At 42.7% G+C, this 20,725-nt stretch overlaps 2 protein-coding genes across 2 annotated transcripts; both read left to right on the top strand.

The window, feature by feature from the left end:
* Positions 1-8,693, top strand: LOC139731092 (uncharacterized). The gene is made up of 9 exons (XM_071641972.1): positions 1-83; positions 635-758; positions 2,382-2,645; positions 3,450-3,919; positions 4,605-4,786; positions 5,629-5,854; positions 6,590-6,794; positions 7,486-7,635; positions 8,419-8,693. Exons 4-9 carry the CDS (start codon positions 3,626-3,628, stop codon positions 8,676-8,678), a joined length of 1,317 nt encoding a protein of 438 aa, XP_071498073.1. The 5' UTR covers positions 1-83; positions 635-758; positions 2,382-2,645; positions 3,450-3,625; the 3' UTR covers positions 8,679-8,693.
* A 150-nt stretch (positions 8,694-8,843) lies between these two features.
* LOC139731073 (uncharacterized) lies at positions 8,844-20,595 on the top strand. Its single transcript, XM_071641953.1, has 7 exons — positions 8,844-9,756; positions 11,252-11,501; positions 12,418-12,515; positions 13,821-14,026; positions 15,041-19,085; positions 19,617-19,975; positions 20,392-20,595. The coding sequence occupies exons 1-7, from the start codon at positions 8,967-8,969 to the stop codon at positions 20,593-20,595; spliced, it is 5,952 nt and encodes a 1,983-aa protein (XP_071498054.1). The 5' UTR covers positions 8,844-8,966.
* The last annotated feature ends 130 nt before the right edge of the window (positions 20,596-20,725 follow it).

Genomic DNA, 20,725 nt, shown 5'->3' with positions numbered 1-20,725 from the left:
TCGAGTTCGACGATGTCGACCGTCCTTCCTTGACGCTGGAGCTCACTAATGCTCTCCATCTTCTACCAGGTGGACAACTTAAGGTGAGACATGCCGATTGGTTGTGGGATGGGAGACTAGTCTTCACCTTGGTGCTTATTTTCAACAGTAGCAAAATATGAATGTTGAAGTTATTCAGAAGCAAAACAAAGTGCTACACTACAAACAGCATTAGCAGTTCAAGTACTTGGCTATGCATGGTTCATTGTGTCTGAACTCTCCATTGATTTGATAGTACAAACATCTTTGCAGGTGAATGCAGCCACTTCAATCTACCAGTCATCTACAATGCGAGGAAGAAATATATATATTCGTGTGATGTGCCGACAAATAAACGTTCTACTTCTGTGGCTGCTATACATGATAAAATATTCCCACTCGGGACTATTGGGCTGCTGGTGTTATGTAACAGTATGTAAGACATGTTTTTTTTTGTTTTTTTTTTTTCTGGTGGAGATTTCCCTAGATACCAAAGATTTGTGGTTTAGCGATTCTGTAGCAATTCTGTAACTATTATGATAGCTTTGTATTAAACACAAAGAACAATTGTTCGAAGATTTGGAGTAGGAACTTCAGTTTTTCCTCTTTCTGGCAGGGAAATTGGATTGACGTGACAGCAGGCCGAATTGTGGAGGTCGATTCCGCTGGGGTCATCGACGTGAGTGGTCAGAGTCCTGTCAGGCCCACAGACTTTGAAAGCGGTTACCACGGAAACACAGGTATTCTGTCATGCCTCTTTGCTGTCCATACATATTTCTTTTTCAGTTACTTCAGTGACTCATATTAAGATAGTATTGTACAAGACAGCTACTGGCTTGGACAGAAAACTTTGATGAGAAATGAAAGTAAATTCTCTTGAAAAGAAAATGAATTGCATATACATGTATCTTCCAAAAGCACCAAATCTCCCATCATTCACCTGACACTGAATAAACAGAAAATTATGTTCACTGAATGTCGCACAATTTTCCAGAAAGCAGGAAAAGATTTAGAAATATACAACAGACATGAGTGACCCGAGTTTGTGTTATTCAAACTTGCAACATCACACTTTGATGATATGATCCAGCTGACATATCATGGAAAAAAACACCTCCCTGATCATAATTCATGACTTTGCCTGTTAGCAGTTGGAGATTAACTAGGTCATGTACTTGTTAAATTAAAAGAATGTATAATTGTCCCCGCCGAACGAGTTCGAGCAGGGGACTATGAAACGGGCTCCGTACGTGTGTGTGTCCGTCCGTGCGTCCGTGTGTCCGTCCGTGCGTCCATGTGTCCGTCCGTGTGTCCGTCCGTGTGTGCGTCCGTGTGTGATCAAAATGTTCAAAATGCTACTCCTTCGCCATTTCTAACCCGATTTTGATTCTGTTTGCTTTATATGATAGCACTACATGGGAGCTTTGAAACTTCTATACAGAATTTCAATTGTGACCTTTGACCTTGACCTTTGACCTATATTGTACATTTTGCTTCAAAATGCTACTCCTTCGCCATTTCTAACCCGATTTCGATTCCGTTTGCTTTATATGATAGCACTAGGTGAGGGCTTCAAAATTTCTACACAGAATTTTGACCTTTGACTTCTTTGACCTTTGACCTTGATTTGTGACCTATATTGTACATTTTGCTACAAAATGCTACTCCTTCGCTATTTGTAACCCGATTTCAATTCCGTTTGCTTTAAGTGATGGCACTAGGTGAGGGCTTCAAAACTTCTACACAGAATTTTGACCTTTGACTTCTTTGACCTTTGACCTTGATTTCTGACCTATATTGTACATTGCCTACAAAATGCTACTCCTTCGCCATTTCTAACCCGATTTTGATTCCGTTTGCTTTATGTGATGGCACTAGGTGAGGGCTTCAAAACTTCTACACAGAATTTTGACCTTTGACTTCTTTGACCTTTGACCTTGATTTTTGACCTATATTGTACATTTTGCTACAAAATGCTACTCCTTTGCCATTTGTAACCCGATTTCAATTCCATTTGCTTTAAGTGATGGCACTAGGTGAGGGCTTCAAAACTTCTACACAGAATTTTGACCTTTGACTTCTTTGACCTTTGACCTTGATTTTTTTACCTATATTGTACATTGGCTACAAAATGCTACTCCTTCGCCATTTCTAACCCGATTTCGATTCCGTTTGCTTTGTGTGATGGCACTAGGTGAGGGCTTCAAAACTTCTACATAGAATTTTGACCTTTGACTTCTTTGACCTTTGACCTTCATCTTTTTACCTATATTGTACATTTTGCTACTAAATGCTACTTCCGGCGGGGACATATATTACGCACCGCGTAATTTCTACTTTTCCTTGTTTTTCTTTGCTTCCAGGATCATCCGGTGGCAGTCTTGGTGGGACTGGAGGTCGTAGCTATGACCAGTCCATTCCGGCTCCTCCCAGGGGGTCTGTGTTTTACCCCCGGGACTTTGGTAGCTGTGGAGGGCAGACCGATGAGGGAGCAATTGGCTATGGAGGGGGTGTCATCTCCTTGAGTGCAAGGAAGATTGACCTCAGTGGCAAACTTCTAGCAGATGGTGCATCGTCTACCGGTGGCCGAAATGGTGGAGGAAGCGGAGGCTCCGTTCTTGTTGACGGTATCAGCAAACATTTCTGAAAACATTTTTATTTTGCAGTAACAAAAAGTTATGAATGGACACTGATTGCCACCTTGAAGATTGATGGAAATGAAATGAATGGTTTCCCTTTCGATAAAACCAGATTTGGAGTTGATCAAATGTTGGGCAGGTAAATGGCACATGTACAATGCAGATCTTATACTGCTGAAAGAGTTTTACATCTCTTAAAGCAAATGGTGCTTCTGACCAAAATATCTGACTTACCAGAAACTTAGCACTGTAGAGTTATTGTCGGTAACATTTATGAAAAAAAGTGTGTGCTTCTTAATTTATGAGGCATCCGATATATTGCTATTCTTCTAAAGCCAGTGCTCAGCTAGTGCGCCATGAAGATCTCTCAAGTGGGCTGTGATGTCAGCCAAAAATGAAATAAAAATGATTCGTAAAATATATAAATGAAAATATCTATTTGATCTATTTGATCTAATTGGGCCTAAAAAAAAATAGCAGAATCCAAAGTGGGTCTGGGGGAAAAAGGCTGAGAAGCGTGGTTCTGAAGCCAGAGGGCCACCCCAATACTTGTACATCAGTCTTTCAATGTACTTCATGGGCAGGTGTCTTTGGATTGACAAACATTTATTTGTATAACTGAGTTAAGGAGAATACTGTCTGCCTGTCTCCTATCTTCTCCTTACGATGATTGTATTGCCAAGAAATAAGATTCTCTCACACTCTCTCTTTTTCCTGACAGAACAAAAGCCTTATCCACTGAAAAACCTCTCTCAAATATTAGCACTGAAATTTGATTCGATTTTTCAACAGCTGGGGTATTCAGCGGACAGGGCTCGGTGTCAGCCAGTGGTGGTAGTGGAGGAACCCATGGTGGAGGAGGAGGTGGTGGTCGCATTGCCTTCCACGTCGGCAACAGCACCTTCCACGGCACCAAACTTGCCACAGGTGGTGCCAGTGGGTACGAGACTGGAGGTGCTGGCACCGTCATGCACCACGACAAAACCGGCGACTGGTGGTCCCTGACGGTGGACAATGGGCACGCCTCTCCGGGCCCACTCCGGGAAACCACTGATTACGACATCACAACGAGCGAGGAGAGCTGCAGGACGTGGCTCCTGCCGTCCTACGACGAGCAGCCGTTTGTCTTCGACGAGCTCAATCTCCAAGGTGGTGCCCACTTAGCCATAGCTGGAGGGGACTCCCCGGACCAGAATACGAGTTTCTCTGTAGGCAGGAGCTCTGGAGACTACAGCGGAGTGTTTCACGTCGGCCCACATCAGGTGTGTACAGCATTCAGAAGTTAGGCCACTATTTGTACTGCATGTATCAGATAACCTTAACCCGTTGAGGATGAGTCCCGGGTATACTCGGGCAGGTGTCTATGGGAAATGCGTGTTGTAGCAAACTCAGTCCGCCCTCAACAGGTTAAATGGGGGACACATTTTATAATGCCTGACACTGAGTGCACATGCAGTCTTTTGTACCATTGTGATGCACACTAGTCTTGTAATTCTATGTTCAAGTTCTTGCTTGAAAAGGAGGAAGAGAAGAAGGGTGGTTGTCATTTTTTTCAGGCAAAGATGTTTGTGTGTGAGAGAGAGAATGTCTGGGAATAAAGACAAACAGACAGTCAGACAGACAGAGCAAGTGGGCAGATAGAGAGAGAGGGAGATAGGTCAACATACAAGTTGTTTCTGATTTCTATTTTTTGTTTAAATCTGTTTTATAGTGCTTTGCTCTGATTTATATGACCACAGCCATAACTAGATTTTAAATCCATTTGTTATAGACTATGTATGGCACTCTATATTCAGTCTTCATGATCTCACAACCTGTTGGAGGGAATCAGTGAATAGGATATGTTACTTGTGCTACATCACTTTGATGAATAGCTAACATATATTGCTTGAATATGAGAGAGTGGTGGGACATTTACTAAAAATAAGTTTAATCTCTTTTCTCCAGGATCTTCACATCGATCTACCACCTTCTCATCCCCGCGCGTCTTGGGATGTCGTCGTCTACCGCCATGGCGACCTCCACCTGCCTGCCGACATCGAGATACACGATGTGACCTTTGAACTGGATGGTCAGCTGCATGGAGTGAGGAATATCACTGTGGGTCAAGGGGGTGTGGTCAACATCCGGTGGGTCATCTTGCCATTTCATTCGTAGTTTCTATGTGTATTACATCGTCAAAGCAAAAGCTCCATCGGCTGTTGTTAGGCAGAGGCTTTAGCTGCAAGAATTTGTGGTTGACTTGGAAAGCTAAGAAGGATTTGATTTGATGTACAATTTTGTATTTTTTCTATATGAATTGATTTCTTTTTCAATTTGTTACCCCTAAGAGAGCATTGAATGTTCAGATGCAAAAAAAAAAACACAACAACAGCACAGAACCAATGGCTAGATGTCTCCTCGGGAGGACCAGGAAAGTAGAAAAAAAAGTGTTTTTCATAGGGGTATAAATGGGGAATGGATTGGAATCAGGAACCTTATGGTTGATAGTCTATTGTCTATCCACAACACTTCCTCATTAATAACACTGCCACCCATTGTGTTGATAGTATTTCTCCCCGAGTACGTACCTTAAATCCTGCAAGAATCTATATAGTTTCGCTGGCATGCTGAAACCATGATCAACAGATTCCTCTTTTGGCTGGGAGAACAATACCAAAGGTAGTCATTGCATTCACACTGTAGTTCATGTCTGGTTCAGCTTGCCACTGAATCAGATCTGTCAACAACTACATGTAACAATCTTTTGTTGTAGATGAAAAGTGCTGTCTAAGATATCTACCAGGCAGTAATCAAATTGGTGTGTCCTTGATACAATGGTTAAGAGTGTTCTAGGTGACCACAGTATTCTTTTGCATGCCTTAAACGAGGCATCCATTTAAAGGAACTTATTCATTGTTAGTCGAGGTTTTGTACCACAAGTGATTTTGACATGTTTTTTTTTTCTGCATGTTTCCTTGATTCGTTGAAGGCCTTACACCAATGGCTCAACAGACGTTGTTCGTACGCTAGCTTTTGACACCATCATCATTCGTGGCGGAGGCATGATGGTGGTGGAGGGCGGACTGGAAGGCATTTCTCTCGACGGTAATCGTTTCATCGTCCAAAGTGGTGGCATCTTGCAAGCAGACCATCTGACCATCACTGCAGCTGAAGTCACTGTGGAAGAATTGGGTGTGGTCGATCTGAATCACATGGTGGGTGAAGTGCACTCTAAGGATAGTTACATTTATACTGGATGTCACGGTAACAAACATAGTTGGCATCTAGTATTGATGATACTCATATTCTTAAAATGTCATTGTCAGTTGTTTCCATTTCTATTTCTTGGCTATCCTTTTACATTCATCTTCCATTGCTAAATCTATCAGCTCCTCATGCCTATCTCTATGAAAAGCAACCTCCTTCTCAACTGAGAACCTTACAAAAGTGTTTGATATGATCCTAACATCTCTCTATTTTCATCACATTGCAGATTCGTGAGGATAAAGTACAGTGTAGGCCTGTGAATTCAATTCTCACATGATTCACATTTATTTGTACTCTTCTCCGTTAGTGGAACATTTTAATATCATGAAGTATATCAGTAAATCTAGTCTGACATATGGATGACTGAGAACATTCACAGGCATAAAATTTTAGTATGTCTTCCTTTTGAGGAGTACTTGTGTGTACTGTATGTGTGCGCATGCATGTGGATGTGTGTGTATGTATATGTGCGAAAAATGATAGAACAATCATGATTTATTCAGAGTAATCAAATAAAATTCTCATTGTTTGTGATTCAATATACATAGGAAAGTGAATAGAAAAATAAATAAATGGACACTAGTCACAGGCATATAAACTTCCCAAACATAAATGGGAACACCAGCAACAATTTAATGGCAATTACATAGACATTTTTTTTTCCATGTTTTTCCCATTTTCAGTCAGTGATTGCAGGTAGTGGGCATGGCATCAGAAGTTCTGGCGCAGGCCACGGTGGTTCCGGCGGAAGCACCGATGACGATCTAGGGGGCGCAGCCTATGGTGATATGCTCCGCCCATCTCACTTCGGCAGCATTGGTGGCAGCGAGGATGTAAGAGGAGGGGGTATTCTGCACGTCGTGGCCTCAAACAGAATCACAATTGATGGTGGGTGTGGTCACTTCAGGCACACTGTCCAAGACTGATTCGTTTTCTGTAGTTTGCTCACGTTGTGGTCATTAACAATCTTGTCTTAACATAAAGTGCACAATCTTTGCTGGATCTGAAAGGACTACTGTAAAACAAGGAATGTTTGCGTGCATTTTGATTTTGCGAATTTCGCGAGCGCCAACATTCGAGAAATTTAAATGCGTTCGAAAGTTCTGTCCTACACAATATGCATTTGATGCCAGTGGCAATTCGCGAAAAATTTGATGCTGTGAGAAAGGCCGTCGGCTCCAATTCGCGAAATTTTCATGCTGCGAATATATCATGTTTTACAGTATACGCTACGTCTGTGGTTTTTCGTTATATTAACCGGATGAAGTGGATATTTATGATCTATGACTTCCTGAGCTATCTTAGAGTAGTTTTACGTCACAGAGAGCCATCGTGTAAAGAGTGTGTGTGCATGCATCAAACATTCTGAATAGAACATGGAGTAGGACAACACCTATTTTGTCAACAATTCTTGAAGCAAGTGCACACACACACACATGTTGTGTTTACTTATTCAATGTTCTGTTATTGGCTGTAAACTTCTACTTTTTACACAATTTAGGGTGTTTTGTGTTGTATCATAGGATGCTTTGATTTTCAAATGAATATCTCTTACTTGATGTTGCATTGACTTGTGTAGGATCCATTGAGTGTGATGGCGCCCCAGGTCTGCATCATACCGGGCACCCAACATGGCCCAGCCGTGCTGGGGGAGCAAGCGGAGGGAGCATCCTCCTAGAGACAATGGTGCTTGCAGGCTCTGGTAGTATCCATGCCAACGGAGGAAGAGGTACTTTGGGACAGATGCGGTGGAGATTGAGATGTAGCAGAGTCCTGTTGTTAAGAGAACCAGAAAGAAATGAATTTTGGATATATTCCTACAGATGGATTGACCTCATACTACACATAAAGACAGACAGGCAGAAGTACAGAGAGACAGACATAGATATTTGGACAAGTACATTGGAAATGGTTAAGAGATTTGAGGGATCATTTAAATTTACCTGATTAAAAAAAAAACGAACAAAAACAGGTCATGGAAAAGAAGGTAAAAGATGTGAGACAAAGTCTGCAGCTTATACAATGTATTGAATTCATGTGAGCTGACTATTTTCTATTTCATAGACCTGTCGGCCTACTAGTATATGAAAGCCACAGTGTAAAGGATCCTAACCTGATACCTCTGATACATGTTTGTTCCTTATATAATACAGTATACACACGCACGGTTTTAGAAGAGATGGGTTAAGATTATAGATAAACGTTGCAGACATCATTACCATTGGACTTATGGTTCATGACTGCAATTTACTTCCAAAGTGTTTCTGGTTGCTTTATCACCCCATTTTGTGAATTTACAATTGTAGGCTTAACTCTATTGAGACTTTCTATTTTAGTTGAGATGAATGATATCTACCAATGTTATTCCTGAGTGCAACAGTGATAATACTCATTTTCAACAGGCAGACCAGCTTTTATCATAGAGCATGTAGGTGGCATTTTATTTCAGTGGTTAACCACAGGATGAAGGATAATCTATTCACCTACCAAATTTCAAATTTTCTTTATTCAGGCTATGGCACAGAGGGAAGTGGAGGAGGGGGAGGACGTATTGCGGTCTACTACTGGGAAAATTTCTTCATTGGACAGATGGCCACCTACGGGGGGCCCTCAAGTTCTCAGGAGCCCGGGGCCGCAGGCACCGTTTACACGTTTCGCGAGTCCTCGGAGGTGTCCCAGAGAATTGGCAGTCTTCGTGTCGACAACAATGGACAGAATGTCCGAGACGTAAGACTGGTTGTTTTCATCTTCAGTCTTTTACCTGCCAATTAATTAATTCTTTGTTGTGAAAGCTGAAAGAATAGTGTGGTGTCATTTTAACATTGTGTTTTGTCCTGTAAAAAATGATCTTTGAGCATGTACGACTATTGTTCCTTAGTTTGAAGCATTGCTGCAGACTTATGCGTTGCATTCGTGTCTGTGCAAGCATTTGACAGTCAGATATTTCCAATGAATTAGGCACTATTGATAAGGTTTTTTCACTTAGATTTCTACACTCATGCTATGTCCTGACATGATCCATTGTCCATATGTGTATAAGTAGCCATCAAATGACATACTATGTCCAGTTATGATTATGTACAAATTGTGGAGATTCAGTTGAATAGCTTGAATGATATAAAGTTGCAGGTATCGTCAAACTTACTCCGTCCTTTTGCAGATAACATGTTCCTTTATTTTATCAAACAGACTGAGGTAGAAGACTACACAAACGAAGAGAGATTGGGTGCAAAGACCTGGGTACCCGTGGTACCAAATGCCCTGGACTTCTCTCTGGAAGAAGTGACTCTCTGTGGATCTGCCCATCTTGCCTTTGAGATAACCGACAGCCAAGGATTGACATTGGAGGTTCGGAACCTTGTCGGACCTGACGTTCACAAGTCTGACACATTTGGAACCCTCCACATTGGGCCAAATCAGTTTGTGCGCCTGTTCCAGACACCGACGTACCTGCCCCTGAATCTACGGCTGTACGACGGAGGGACCCTCGTACTCCCAGATGTCGTCACCTTCCAATCCAGTCGCAGCACACTCGATGGGGCTCTAGGGGGCGCCTCGACTGCCACAGTCATCGATACCCAGCTCTCATTGGGACGAGGCGCAACGTCGCTGCCCGATGTCACGCCCAACACGGTTAATTTTGAGGTGTTGAACGTCAAGCACGGTAGCATCGTGTCAGTTTCCGACGATGATGATCTTTTCTTTCTCGAAGCAAAAGAGATCAACATATCTCCTGGAGGCCAGCTGGTTGGACGCTCCCTGTCTATTGTGGCGGATAGCATCGTGGTCGAAGATACTGGCATTTTGTCAGTAGACTACGGGGGCCCTCATTCTGTTTCCAGTCTTTCAGGTATCATCAAATCAAACCTTACTACATTTATTAGAAACTTTGGATATACAAGACATTTTAACAATAAGTTGTGACCCTTACAACAAAAGGATCCAAAGTCGCAAGAGGTTGACTTTCTGAAAATGACATGATATTATTCCCTTACTCTTCCGCTTTAATTGCATATATATATAACACGATTCATTAAAGTACTCAGTTGCAGAGATATCAATGATTTTAAAACAGCATGTCAAGTAGTCTAGGAAATCGGCATTTCGAGAAAACTGCCCTCAAAGTTTTCCTTTCGACACAATCATGATCAAGGGAAGTAAGATAGTTTCCACCTGTTTACAAGAGAAGGTATGCCCCTAGCAACCTCTGCGATGTGCATTCAAGCTTAGCACCAGTGGTCTACGCATGACCAGTCAGTAACTGGGATGCCATGCATTCACCATTAAGATCACTCCCTTGTTGCTAGGAGCAGAGTCTATGTGCTGCACTAAATCCAAATCTTCGGACACGTTTCTGCTCTGTTTAAATGCAGAAAATCATGGCCAAGAAAAATGCTAATTTCTTCCCTGTCCTTTGATCATCTACCTTCTGAATTTCAGTAGATGATAGGAAAAACATTCGACTACAAAATTATGTCAAAAACAGAGAATCAATGGTTTTGACAGATTCTGATGATCTGACTTCAAACTTGATTTTCTCGGCTCAGCTGTCAGCGACTTTTGGATCCTTTTGATGTTGCAGGTCACAATTGTCTTATTCTTTTAGTGTACCTTATCCAAAGCCTCAAAGAGTTTGATGTGTATGACTGTTCCCAGTTTAGTGTGCATTTGTTTTGATGTATCGCATTCAGTGTTTGCACATTAAAACACAATCATTTTCTTCTAAAAAAAGGAAAGGTTGATGTTAAAGGGACTGTACAGTACTGGTCGAGGTAGGGATTCATGTTTGAACATTCCTAAGTGAGATAATGAAAAGCCTCTTATGAAATATGAAAGAGCATGTAATTCTAAGAAGAATTCAACGTTTATTTGATGAAAATTGGTTTTCAAATGGCTGAGATATCCAAAAAAGTGCTAATAATAAAAGGCGACATGCCACAACTTTATTAGGGTCTCTTTGTTCCACCTTATTTTTTGGATATCTCAGCAATTTCAAAACCGATTTTCATCAAATAAACTTTTGATACCCCTTAGAACCACATGCTCTTTGACATCTCATAGAGTGGTTTCTGAATATCTCGCAAAATGTTAAAAGCTAAATCTTCACCTCGACCAGAACTGTACACACCCTTTAACCAACTCCCGTAATTGTTAATCATGTTGGAAAGGATTTGAGAAGGACCATTGTCGAGGGGTGGAACCAGTTGTGTGACTATAACTTAACATCAATAAAGAAAAGAAAAAAAAATTGTCTGTATTAAAGCACATACAAGTGCAGACAAGAATAAGCATCATCATAATCACTTGCATGAATGGTTGTCTGTTTGCTCTCCTGCCTTGGTTAGATTTTATTCCTGGTGTTGGAGGAAGCCTCGGAGGAGAAGGAGGATATGGCGTTGAAACTAACATGGAATTGAGTTTGTTGGACTACAGAAGGACAAGCTTCTCCTCACCTACACTGCCCGGTGAAGCAGGCCACTGCAGAGCCACTATAAACAACCAAGATTCCTGCATTACTGGACTAGCGCCCTCTGGTGGTGGAACACTGCAAATTAGGGCATCCGACATCATCAACCATGGAACAATAAGTGCGAAGTTAGTATGCCAGTATTGTACTGAACCATCAGTACATATATGTAGCAAATATGAATATAAGAAATATCAGAAATATATCTAGCAATATACTGATCTATGATATCAGTATACTGTTTTGTAATACACTCACAGCAAACAAGTCCATACCCATACTGAAAAACAGTCAGAATGTCAATTAATCATTGTTTGCACATCTGTCGCCAGTTGAATGGTGACAGACACAGATCATTTGCAAATATGAAAATGTATATCGTACACCGTACTCTACATCCTTATTTGAACACTTGAAATATTCTTTTTGGATTGTTTCATTGTCTGTAAAGTTAGTATTATCAATTTAATCTAGTTGCAATGAAAATCCCTGAAATTGATGAGATATTAATTGCTAATTTACAGGGTAATTGCTCTTATGGTATTAAAGTTGATGTGATGAGAAATGATTTGCGATTGCATCCACATTATAGGTTAATGTTATGGAATTGTAATGAAGAAAGATGTGGAAAGCAATGCAGATGATCCTTAATTAAACCCTGCCTACAATGGGAGTTAATCAAATCTTTTGTCAGCACCTATGAGAAACAACTTGAGTGGGAAATCAGAACTTTTAATAGCTGAAAAGGATACAAGTTTCTGTGTCAACCGGAAAGTTGTCTACAGATATAAATATGAATAAGATTTAGGGTCCAGTCTGAAAACTCAATCCCTATAATCAAAGTAAAGTTCTGATTTCTTGCTGATATGCTTGGAGTAAGAAACTTAGTAATGCCAAGTGCCTTTATCTTTCCCATTTTGCTTGTTTACTCAATCCCCAACCAAAGTGATGTTGTGATTTGTTGTTGGAATGTTTTGCAGTAGGAAACTTACATTGTAGTAACACAGAGTGCTTAATTATTTCCATATTTTATTTGTTTCACAGAGGAGCAAGCGCCACTATGCCATATATCCACTTACATTCGGGTGGAGGATCTGGGGGTAGTATCTTTCTTGTTGCCACTTCTTACATGTATTCCACAGGTAAGGCACAGCATTCTGTGAGGAAAAAATGTACCATGTCAGTTGTATCTCGATCTACGCACCAAAAGAACCTGATGGACTGTTGCCATCTGATTTCGTGACGGATGTTCTTTCACACAATTTTTGAACAACCCTGCTGCCTTCTTATTAACAAACTTCCATTCATGAGGCAAATCTCTCGTTTGAAGAAGCTACACCCCTGTAGACAATGCCAGTGTATATCTTGGCAATCAAGGACTTAAAAACCAAAGATATAAAACACCTGTTTCTTGACCCTGGCCTAATCTAAGCATCAGTGACCGCCACGGGGGGGGGGGGGGGGGGGGGGGGGGGGGGGGGGGGGGGGGGTTTGGCATGGGCTATGTAGCTCCATGGTGCGTGTGTGTGTCGACAAACTTCTACAATGCTCTCCTTCTTATTCCTGTATTTTCGTTATTTATGGGTCAAATTTTTTCGTTCGAAATTCAAAGTTCGAATTTCTCAATAGAATATAAAATCTAAAACTTTAGAAAGAATAGAGAAAATTGAGTGCACCTTGAATGGTCTGCCACAGGCAGATATCCTTATCATGCTCTTACATAATAAGACAGCTGTTGCAGTCATTAAACCCTGGCTTGGCCTCCAGGTTTGCCACGCCTGAGTAGAAAGTTATTTTGCAGTGGGCAAATACATCTACTCCCACTTCTCAAACGAGGAATCGTTAGGGGGATATAGCACCCCATCAGCTTTGTTTGGTGATGGGGTCTCGCCTAAAACGGGGGTTTGACGGCATGCAACCTCAGTTTATTGTATCAGCATGTCCATATGAATGACGTACTCTGTATATTGACTGTAAATGGACATGAAATGTGTCAAATACAAAACAAGGATAATTAGCAAAAAGAAAAAGAAGAAAATATGACATCATTCAAAAACTCAAAGTTGTAAATCTTATCCTCTGTAAATTTTAACGTCTTAGAATACTTCCTCATTTCAAAACTTTTTGGCAATTTGAGACATACCGTAGCAATATGATTTGAACTTACAAATCAAGTTGAAATCCTTTATTGCTGTATGTCCCACATGCTTGGTTGCATTTAAACTTCAGAGCTGATTTATTCAACACCGTAATTGTCTTGCGGTCACTTTAGCTGTCGAGTGAAAGTCTTCTGAAAGAATGTTGAGAAAAAAGACATGTAATGTTCATTTCGAAGAAAAGATTATGACAAATTTAGCCGTACCACAATTAGACTAGGTTTGGGAGCTGTATCAGACTTTGGTGTTGATTAGTCACATGATATTCTCGACCATTCACTGTGTCTCAAGGTGTCATCGATGCTAGCGGAGGAGACGGTTACCAGGATGGCTCCACGTACACCGGTGGTGGAGGGAGTGGTGGCATAATCACTGTTTTCTATGCAGACGGTGCTGTGGAGAACACCCCGGTGTCGTGTGGAGGGTTCGGACACCAGTCTGGCGGAGCTGGTATTACACTGCTGAGGAGGGAGGAGATGGGAAGTCTGGTCTATAATGTAGGTCTTGAATTTCATTGCATTGCAGTGCATTGAATTGAATTGAATTGAATTGAATTGAATTGAATTGAATTGAATTGAATTGAATTGAATTGAATTGAATTGAACTGAATTGAAATAAATTGAATTGAACTGAATTGAAATAAATTGAATTGAATTGGATTGGATTGGATTAGATTGGATTGAATTGAACAGGTTTTATTTTAACTGTTGAGGATGAGTCTTGAAAAATCATGGCCTAGAGAAACACTTATTCCTTCCCTTACCTTTGATCATTTACCGTCTAACTTTTGGCAGATGATAGATGAAACATTAGACTATAAAATTACATCAAAAACAGAAAGTCGATGGTTTTAACCGATTTGGATGATCTCACTTTAAACTTGCTTTTCTCAAGTCAGATGTCAGCAACCTTTGGATCCTTTTGACGTGGCAGGTCACTTATCATAATCGTTGCAGCACGCACTGCATATTTGTATGCACCTACATATAGACTACCTCGACTGCTATCATAGCATTTCAGTGCTTGTGGTGGCATTGTAACCCTAGCATTAGATAATAAAACTTTGGGGGTGACTAGATTAGAATAAAAAGGAATTTTACTCAGAGAAGTGCATATGTGATGAATTAAAGTATTCATGTAGAAACAACAGGAGAACAACAATATTGTGAAATTAGATAAGATTGAAAATCAGCCTCTCAATGATAATGTTATCCTGTTGGGACCGTAAAAGATCCATTGTCATCATGCCTAAAAATGTCGAAAGTATTAAAGTTCATTTAGGGGACGTGAATGCTTTAACAATCTTGAGGTCTTACATGTGTGTAAGTAAAGTTTTTCATGAAACTGGCATGACATTTTATGCATAAGACAACTGCCATGCAAATGATACCGCTGTCAACTGGAAAAAAAAACATGCCTAAAACTACCATTGACAACTCAATGAATTTACTTCTTGGGACGTGTAGATGTGTGATTAATGCACATTTATGTTTTATTTTTTTTAATTGCAGATTGTCGTCGAAAATTGCAATAAACAAACAGAACGATCTGCCCAACTATTCCTGGAGAACCCCTCGTTCAGTCTTGAGACCTTGATCATCAGAGAAGGAGGTAACATGAATATTCATAGGAGTCCGTACACAGGTCCATCTGACATCGACACAGGCACCATGATAGGAGATCGATCTGGCTCTGTACACACTTTTGATGGTGTCATATTAAACATCGGCACTTGCAGTTCTCCCCCCTGTGTCTTTGGGATGCAGACAGAAGTCGATCTAGCAGCCAGCGTGGTGATTGACCCTGGGAGTGTGATGCGAGTACCCTCTCACTTAACTCTGAGAGGTGGCATTACCCTGGATCTCTGTGGAGCCATTGATGGCATCCAGGATGGACGTGTTGATGTCCGGAATGGAGGTTCCTTCTTGGCAAGCTACCCAGCCGAGACAGGGTTGCTTACGACGGAGATTGGAACCCTGCGGATCAATGAGTTTCACGTATACCAAAATGGTGTCTTTCGGGCATCCTCAAGGTGTGACCCAACCAACGAGGAACTTCACCTTGATTTTGCAGTATTTGAAACACTGTTTGGAGCCCAGTTTGACCCCTCAACTTTTAACCTCACAATGGCACATCCTACACTGGAGCCCTCTGGAAACTTGCTAGAGAATATAGAATGTCCAACAAGTGGACATTTAACACTTCTGTCAGGTCAGAACTGCTCTTTGCCAACGGGATCCTTTACCTTTGAGTCTGTCACCGTCCATGGAGGTGCTTTCATCTCGTTACAAGGAGATGTCAATGGAACAATGCTGACTGAGATCACAGCTACAAGCCTGTATGTTTATCCCGGAGGAAGAATAGATGGCAATGGTGCTGGGTTAGCACACTCTCCCTCCACTGCTGTGAACTCTGGGGGCAGCCATGGTGGGTATGGTGGACTGGCTACTGAACCTCCCTTTGGAAGCATCATCAGTCCAAGGGCTTATGGAGCACCAGGATATGGATCGCCAGGGGGAGGCCAAATTATGATACAAATTCTTGACTGCATGGTGGTTGATGGCATAATTTCGGTGGATGGTGCTAAAGCAACTTCTCTTGGACACGGAGGGGGAAGCGGTGGTAGCATCCTCATCGAAACACCGTGTTTGCGAGGCTTTGGAGTGCTGTCTAGTCAAGGAGGGGATGTTTTGTCTGGTTCTGGTGGTGGTGGAAGTGGAGGCTGTATTGCTATTCATCTCAGTGAAGACAAGTATGACTTTGCTGGTTCCATTGTTGTTGATGGTGGGAATGGCTCTGAGGATGGCTCTACTGGGACCGTCTTCATACAAGATTCACGTGAACAAACTGAGCTGATCCTCTCTGGGCACACACCAAGAGCAACAAAGCTAGAACGGGCTGCATTAGGAAACCTTCGAAGAATCAACAATCTTCACATTACCTCTGGATACCAGCTAGAAGTAAGTTCAAAACTATCTATTTCAACACTACATGGAGATTCAACTGGACAAGTATTTGTCACCAGCAATGCACTCCTTGAAGTCGAGCGTGCACATGATCAACACCTTGGTACCCAATGCTCCTTTGATGTTAGTGAAAACAGCACTCTGCTTCTTCCAAACAATACTGCAATTTCGTGTTCTGTTCAACTGTGTTTGAATCTGAGAGGAACTCTGTTAGCAAATCAGCTTGTCCTTGCTAATGGTGGAAGTGCTCTAATATCTGGTGATCTCCAAGTGACCTCAATTGACCTCAGACGAGCAGCATCTCTTCACGTTCTTGATGGAGCAATTGTAGGTCACATGAGTGAGACCCAAGCACTTAATGTGAGCAGCGTTCAAATTGGAGTACAGGCACACCTCAGTGTGGGAGGAACTCTTACCGTCTACACTCAGGAGTTGCAAATACGAGAAGACTCGATGCTGACTTCCGATCTTCCTCCCGCTGCAGATTCTGCATCATTCTCTATCTATTGCAAGGCGGCCTTCATCTCTAGAGGTGCCGTTGTTTCTGTCGACTCTCAGGGCTACGAGGATGGCATTGGAAGTCCTCCAGACTCAAGATCAGGAGCTAGTCACGGTGGCCAAGGGGGTGCATTCAGTGGTTCAGTAGGCAACACATATGGGGCCGGTCAATTACCCCGAGAGCCTGGAAGTGGTGTCCGAGCTGACAATGGCATATCTACACGAGGAGGAGGTGCTGTCATGTTGCAGGTCGAGGGGTATTTGGTGCTTGATGGTAGGATATCTGCCAATGGTCAGGATGGTTTTCCTGATGTTGGAGGAGGATCTGGAGGAAGTATCTCACTGATGGTCGGAGGAGACTTCAGTGGTCATGGAAGTGTTAGCGCTAATGGAGGAGCAGGGAGTGGCAGTTCTTCATCAGGAGCTGGAGGAGGGCGAATTGCGATCTCTTCTTCCCAGAGTGCAGGATTTTATGGAGTTCTAACAGCATTTGGTGGGGTGGGTAAAAGCAATGGTGCTGCAGGAACAATCTACATCACTAACTCATTAGCAGATACAGCATCTTTGACTGTGGACAATGGTGGAGCGGCAACAAGCAGCGTGACTGTTTTTGATTCCTCAGAAGATCACACTTCCTTAGACATGCTTGTGATGAAAGGAAATGCTCAGCTCCAGCTGGAGACCCCTCCCAGTGCAAGGATCACAGTTCGAGAACTGGACGGGGACAGGACCTGCGCCATCCACATCGTTGATGATCAGAAACTATTTCTGGCAAAGACTCAAGCCACAGCCACAACCTACTATCTCTCCTGTGCAGTTACCATTGAAGAGCATGCAGAACTAGCGCTGCCACCTGTAGTCTACATTAGATCGTCACATGCCACAGACACTTCGTTAAGACTCTCCGGCCGCTTGACTGACGTGAGTTCTCTCACCATTGGTGCAGGTGCCAGCGTGTTGATAGATCACACAGCCCACACCGCTGCCTACGGTAGTGGAGGCGAATACCTCTTTGTAGATCCGCAGGGAACACTATCAGTTAGTACAATTCAGTTGCATGGTCATTCAGAGCTTGAATGTGCACTCTCAACCAGCACAGCTGTTCGTCTCATTCTCGTGTCAGAGCTTCATGTCAGGTATGGGGCTTCGATAAGGGGCGGGTGGCTTCAGATCACAACACCGATCCTAGACGTGGAATATGGCGGGCAAATCTCAGGTGACGGAGGTGGCTACGAGTCTGGACAGGGTCTTTGTCCAGGTGTGTCTGACCCAGGCAGTGGCTCAGGTGCTTGTCATGGTGGTGCTGGGGGTACCTCCTCCAGCGGTGCAAGCACATCCCCTCTGGTCATAGGGAGTCTGTACGGCACAAAAGAGTTTGGAAGTGGCGGAGGTGATGGAAGTAGTGGGACCGGAGGAATAGGTGGAGGCCTGGTGTCCATAGAATCAGAACATTTAAGACTAGATGGTACCATCAGTGTCGATGGCCTTTCTGCAAATGGTACGAGTGGTGGTGGCAGTGCAGGAGCGCTTCACATATCTACACAGTCAATGTCTGGGTCAGGATCAGTGAGGGCTGCAGGTGGGAGTGGGGGAGATGTTGGTGGCGGAGGTGGAGGAGGGGGCCGGGTTGCTCTCTTCCTAACTTCAGAGAGTCAATTTACTGGCAGCTTTATTGTTCATGGTGGCAGCGCTGCAGTGAACAACCAAGCCGGAGCTTCAGGCACTGCATTCGTTTGGACATCGTTGGGAATCACTACCAGGAGAGAGCTTTACATTGACAATGATGGTGCTCTTTCATCCTCGCCACTTCTGACCGTACTCAATGAGACGCTAGAAGAACCCCACGTTTTCTCGAAACTCAGCGTACGCAATGGTGTTATCTTGCAAGCAGTAGGAGAGGATGTTGCCATGGTTGTAGACATCCTGGATAGTGATTCATCATGTACCATTGACGTCCACGATGGCATGATCCTGAGCATCGAGGCACAGCAACACAGCTCAATCTTTCACTGCAGCTTTGACGTTGAGTCGGACGGAGAGCTGAGACTTCCATACAGTGTCATGTTCATGGGGCCTAGCAATCAATTTTCAGGTAAATTCTGCATAAGTTATGTATGCTACTGGTATTCATTTATGTAATTTATAAAATTCTCACGGAAACTCCTAATATGTAAACTTTTCAAAAGCAATCTATCCTCCTGTGATCCGACTCAGGAAACATGGAAGAACATATTATAGAAAACTTTAGGATTTCATATTTCCCAACGGCTTGAATAAAAATCTTAGTGTACTAATAAAGAAATATCAGGCTTCTACAAGGGCACCTTCCAAATTTCAATATATATTGGTCAGTTCTGCACTCATACAAGTAGCAATGTATGACAAGTCAGACATGGAAAAAAAATGCATATTTAAAGTGTGTTTTTTTTTCAAACAAATGATTCTAGTTCTCGAAATATGTCAATTCTCATTGTGTATTCACACCTTCTGATCAATACAACAAAATAAGTAGTAGTAATACTTTCTTGTCCATCCTGCACAACACAACAATGTAACGTCTGTATGTCCTTTGCACCTCATGAGATAGTCAATGCATTGTTTGTGTGAACTCCCTAACCTGCAGGAACCTTGACAAACATGTTTGAGCTCATCGTCGGTCCCAGCCAGACGCTTTCCCTCTCACCCCTTGCTCGCACAGCGGTGAATGTCGGGGGCGAATACACATTCATCTCGGAGCGTGGAGTCTACAACCTGGCATCTCTTGTCATCCAGGAGCACGCAGTTCTTTCCTTTGACACCTCTGTGGCGGCAGATCGACCAGCCAGGCTGTCTGTGGGACAGCTGCAAGTGGACTATGGGGGCGTCCTCCGGGTTCCCTCCTTAATTTTGGAGGGCAACGAGATTGCTCTGCATCCAGGAGGTTCCATTGATCTGACAGGGGGAAGTGGCAGCTTCTCTATGGAGGGACCAGGTGCTGGGGCGGTATGTCCATCAAAACTTCCCTTGCAAAGCACATTTTCATCGTACCTAGTTCATGTTGTTGATAGGTACTGTAGTTACAGTTGTAGTTGGTGAAGGCAGAAGACGTGGATTCGATCCATTTAATTTCCCAATGTGCTCACTTTTTTGCCGCCATAAGCTAAAATAGTGCTGTTTCCAAAGTTTGAATCACTGTTGTGTGCTTTTCTGTTGTTTGCCTTCCACTAAATAACAAAACTGTACTATTTATTAGTGATACTCTTAACAAATTAACAGACCTTATTCCCATGCAAAGATCACCATTTAAGTTAATATCCCAGACAGCCTCCGATCAGTTTGAACAGTTTAACAGCTTTAATGATTAGATATCTGTAACATGCCTAAATGACTTTTCTGTTGTTGATATTGCTCTTTGCTAGAACGGGACTGGTGGAGGACATGGCGGCCGCGGAGGGTCACGAATGGGTGAAACGCTTCCTGGTGGTCCGGGGTACGGGGACGTCCTCAGACCCGACGTTGGGGGCAGCAGGGGAGGTGATGGGACTGTAGGACATGGAGGAGACGGTGGAGGATTTCTATCAGTCACTCTGAGCGGATCGGCATCAATTGATGGTAATGGTTAAAATGTGTTCAGTACAGGGTTTGCTGGTGTTATCATTGTCCAACATCTTACTTACTGTCCATTCTTTTCCATGACATTTGCTCCTGGGACAATTGCTCCCACGAAATATCTGCACACTAAACAAACATACA

The sequence above is a fragment of the Diadema antillarum genome, unplaced genomic scaffold, assembly GCF_040938485.1.
Source record: "Diadema antillarum isolate AM-2024a unplaced genomic scaffold, OU_Dant_1.0 seq00000356_RagTag, whole genome shotgun sequence".
NCBI lineage: Eukaryota > Metazoa > Echinodermata > Echinoidea > Diadematoida > Diadematidae > Diadema > Diadema antillarum.
This window is presented reverse-complemented; position numbering and strand designations above follow the sequence as displayed.

Excerpts from the sequence above, each read along its gene's own strand:
- LOC139731092 (XM_071641972.1), top strand. The coding sequence starts at position 3,626 with ATGCACCACGACAAAACCGGCGACTGGTGGTCCCTGACGGTGGACAAT. Across the intron at positions 3,920-4,604 it reads TTCACGTCGGCCCACATCAG|GATCTTCACATCGATCTACC; the intron begins GTGTGTACAGCA and ends TCTTTTCTCCAG. Across the intron at positions 4,787-5,628 it reads GGGGGTGTGGTCAACATCCG|GCCTTACACCAATGGCTCAA; the intron begins GTGGGTCATCTT and ends GATTCGTTGAAG.
- LOC139731073 (XM_071641953.1), top strand. The coding sequence starts at position 8,967 with ATGTCCAGTTATGATTATGTACAAATTGTGGAGATTCAGTTGAATAGC. Across the intron at positions 12,516-13,820 it reads TTCTTACATGTATTCCACAG|GTGTCATCGATGCTAGCGGA; the intron begins GTAAGGCACAGC and ends CTGTGTCTCAAG. Across the intron at positions 19,086-19,616 it reads GCCTAGCAATCAATTTTCAG|GAACCTTGACAAACATGTTT; the intron begins GTAAATTCTGCA and ends CCTAACCTGCAG.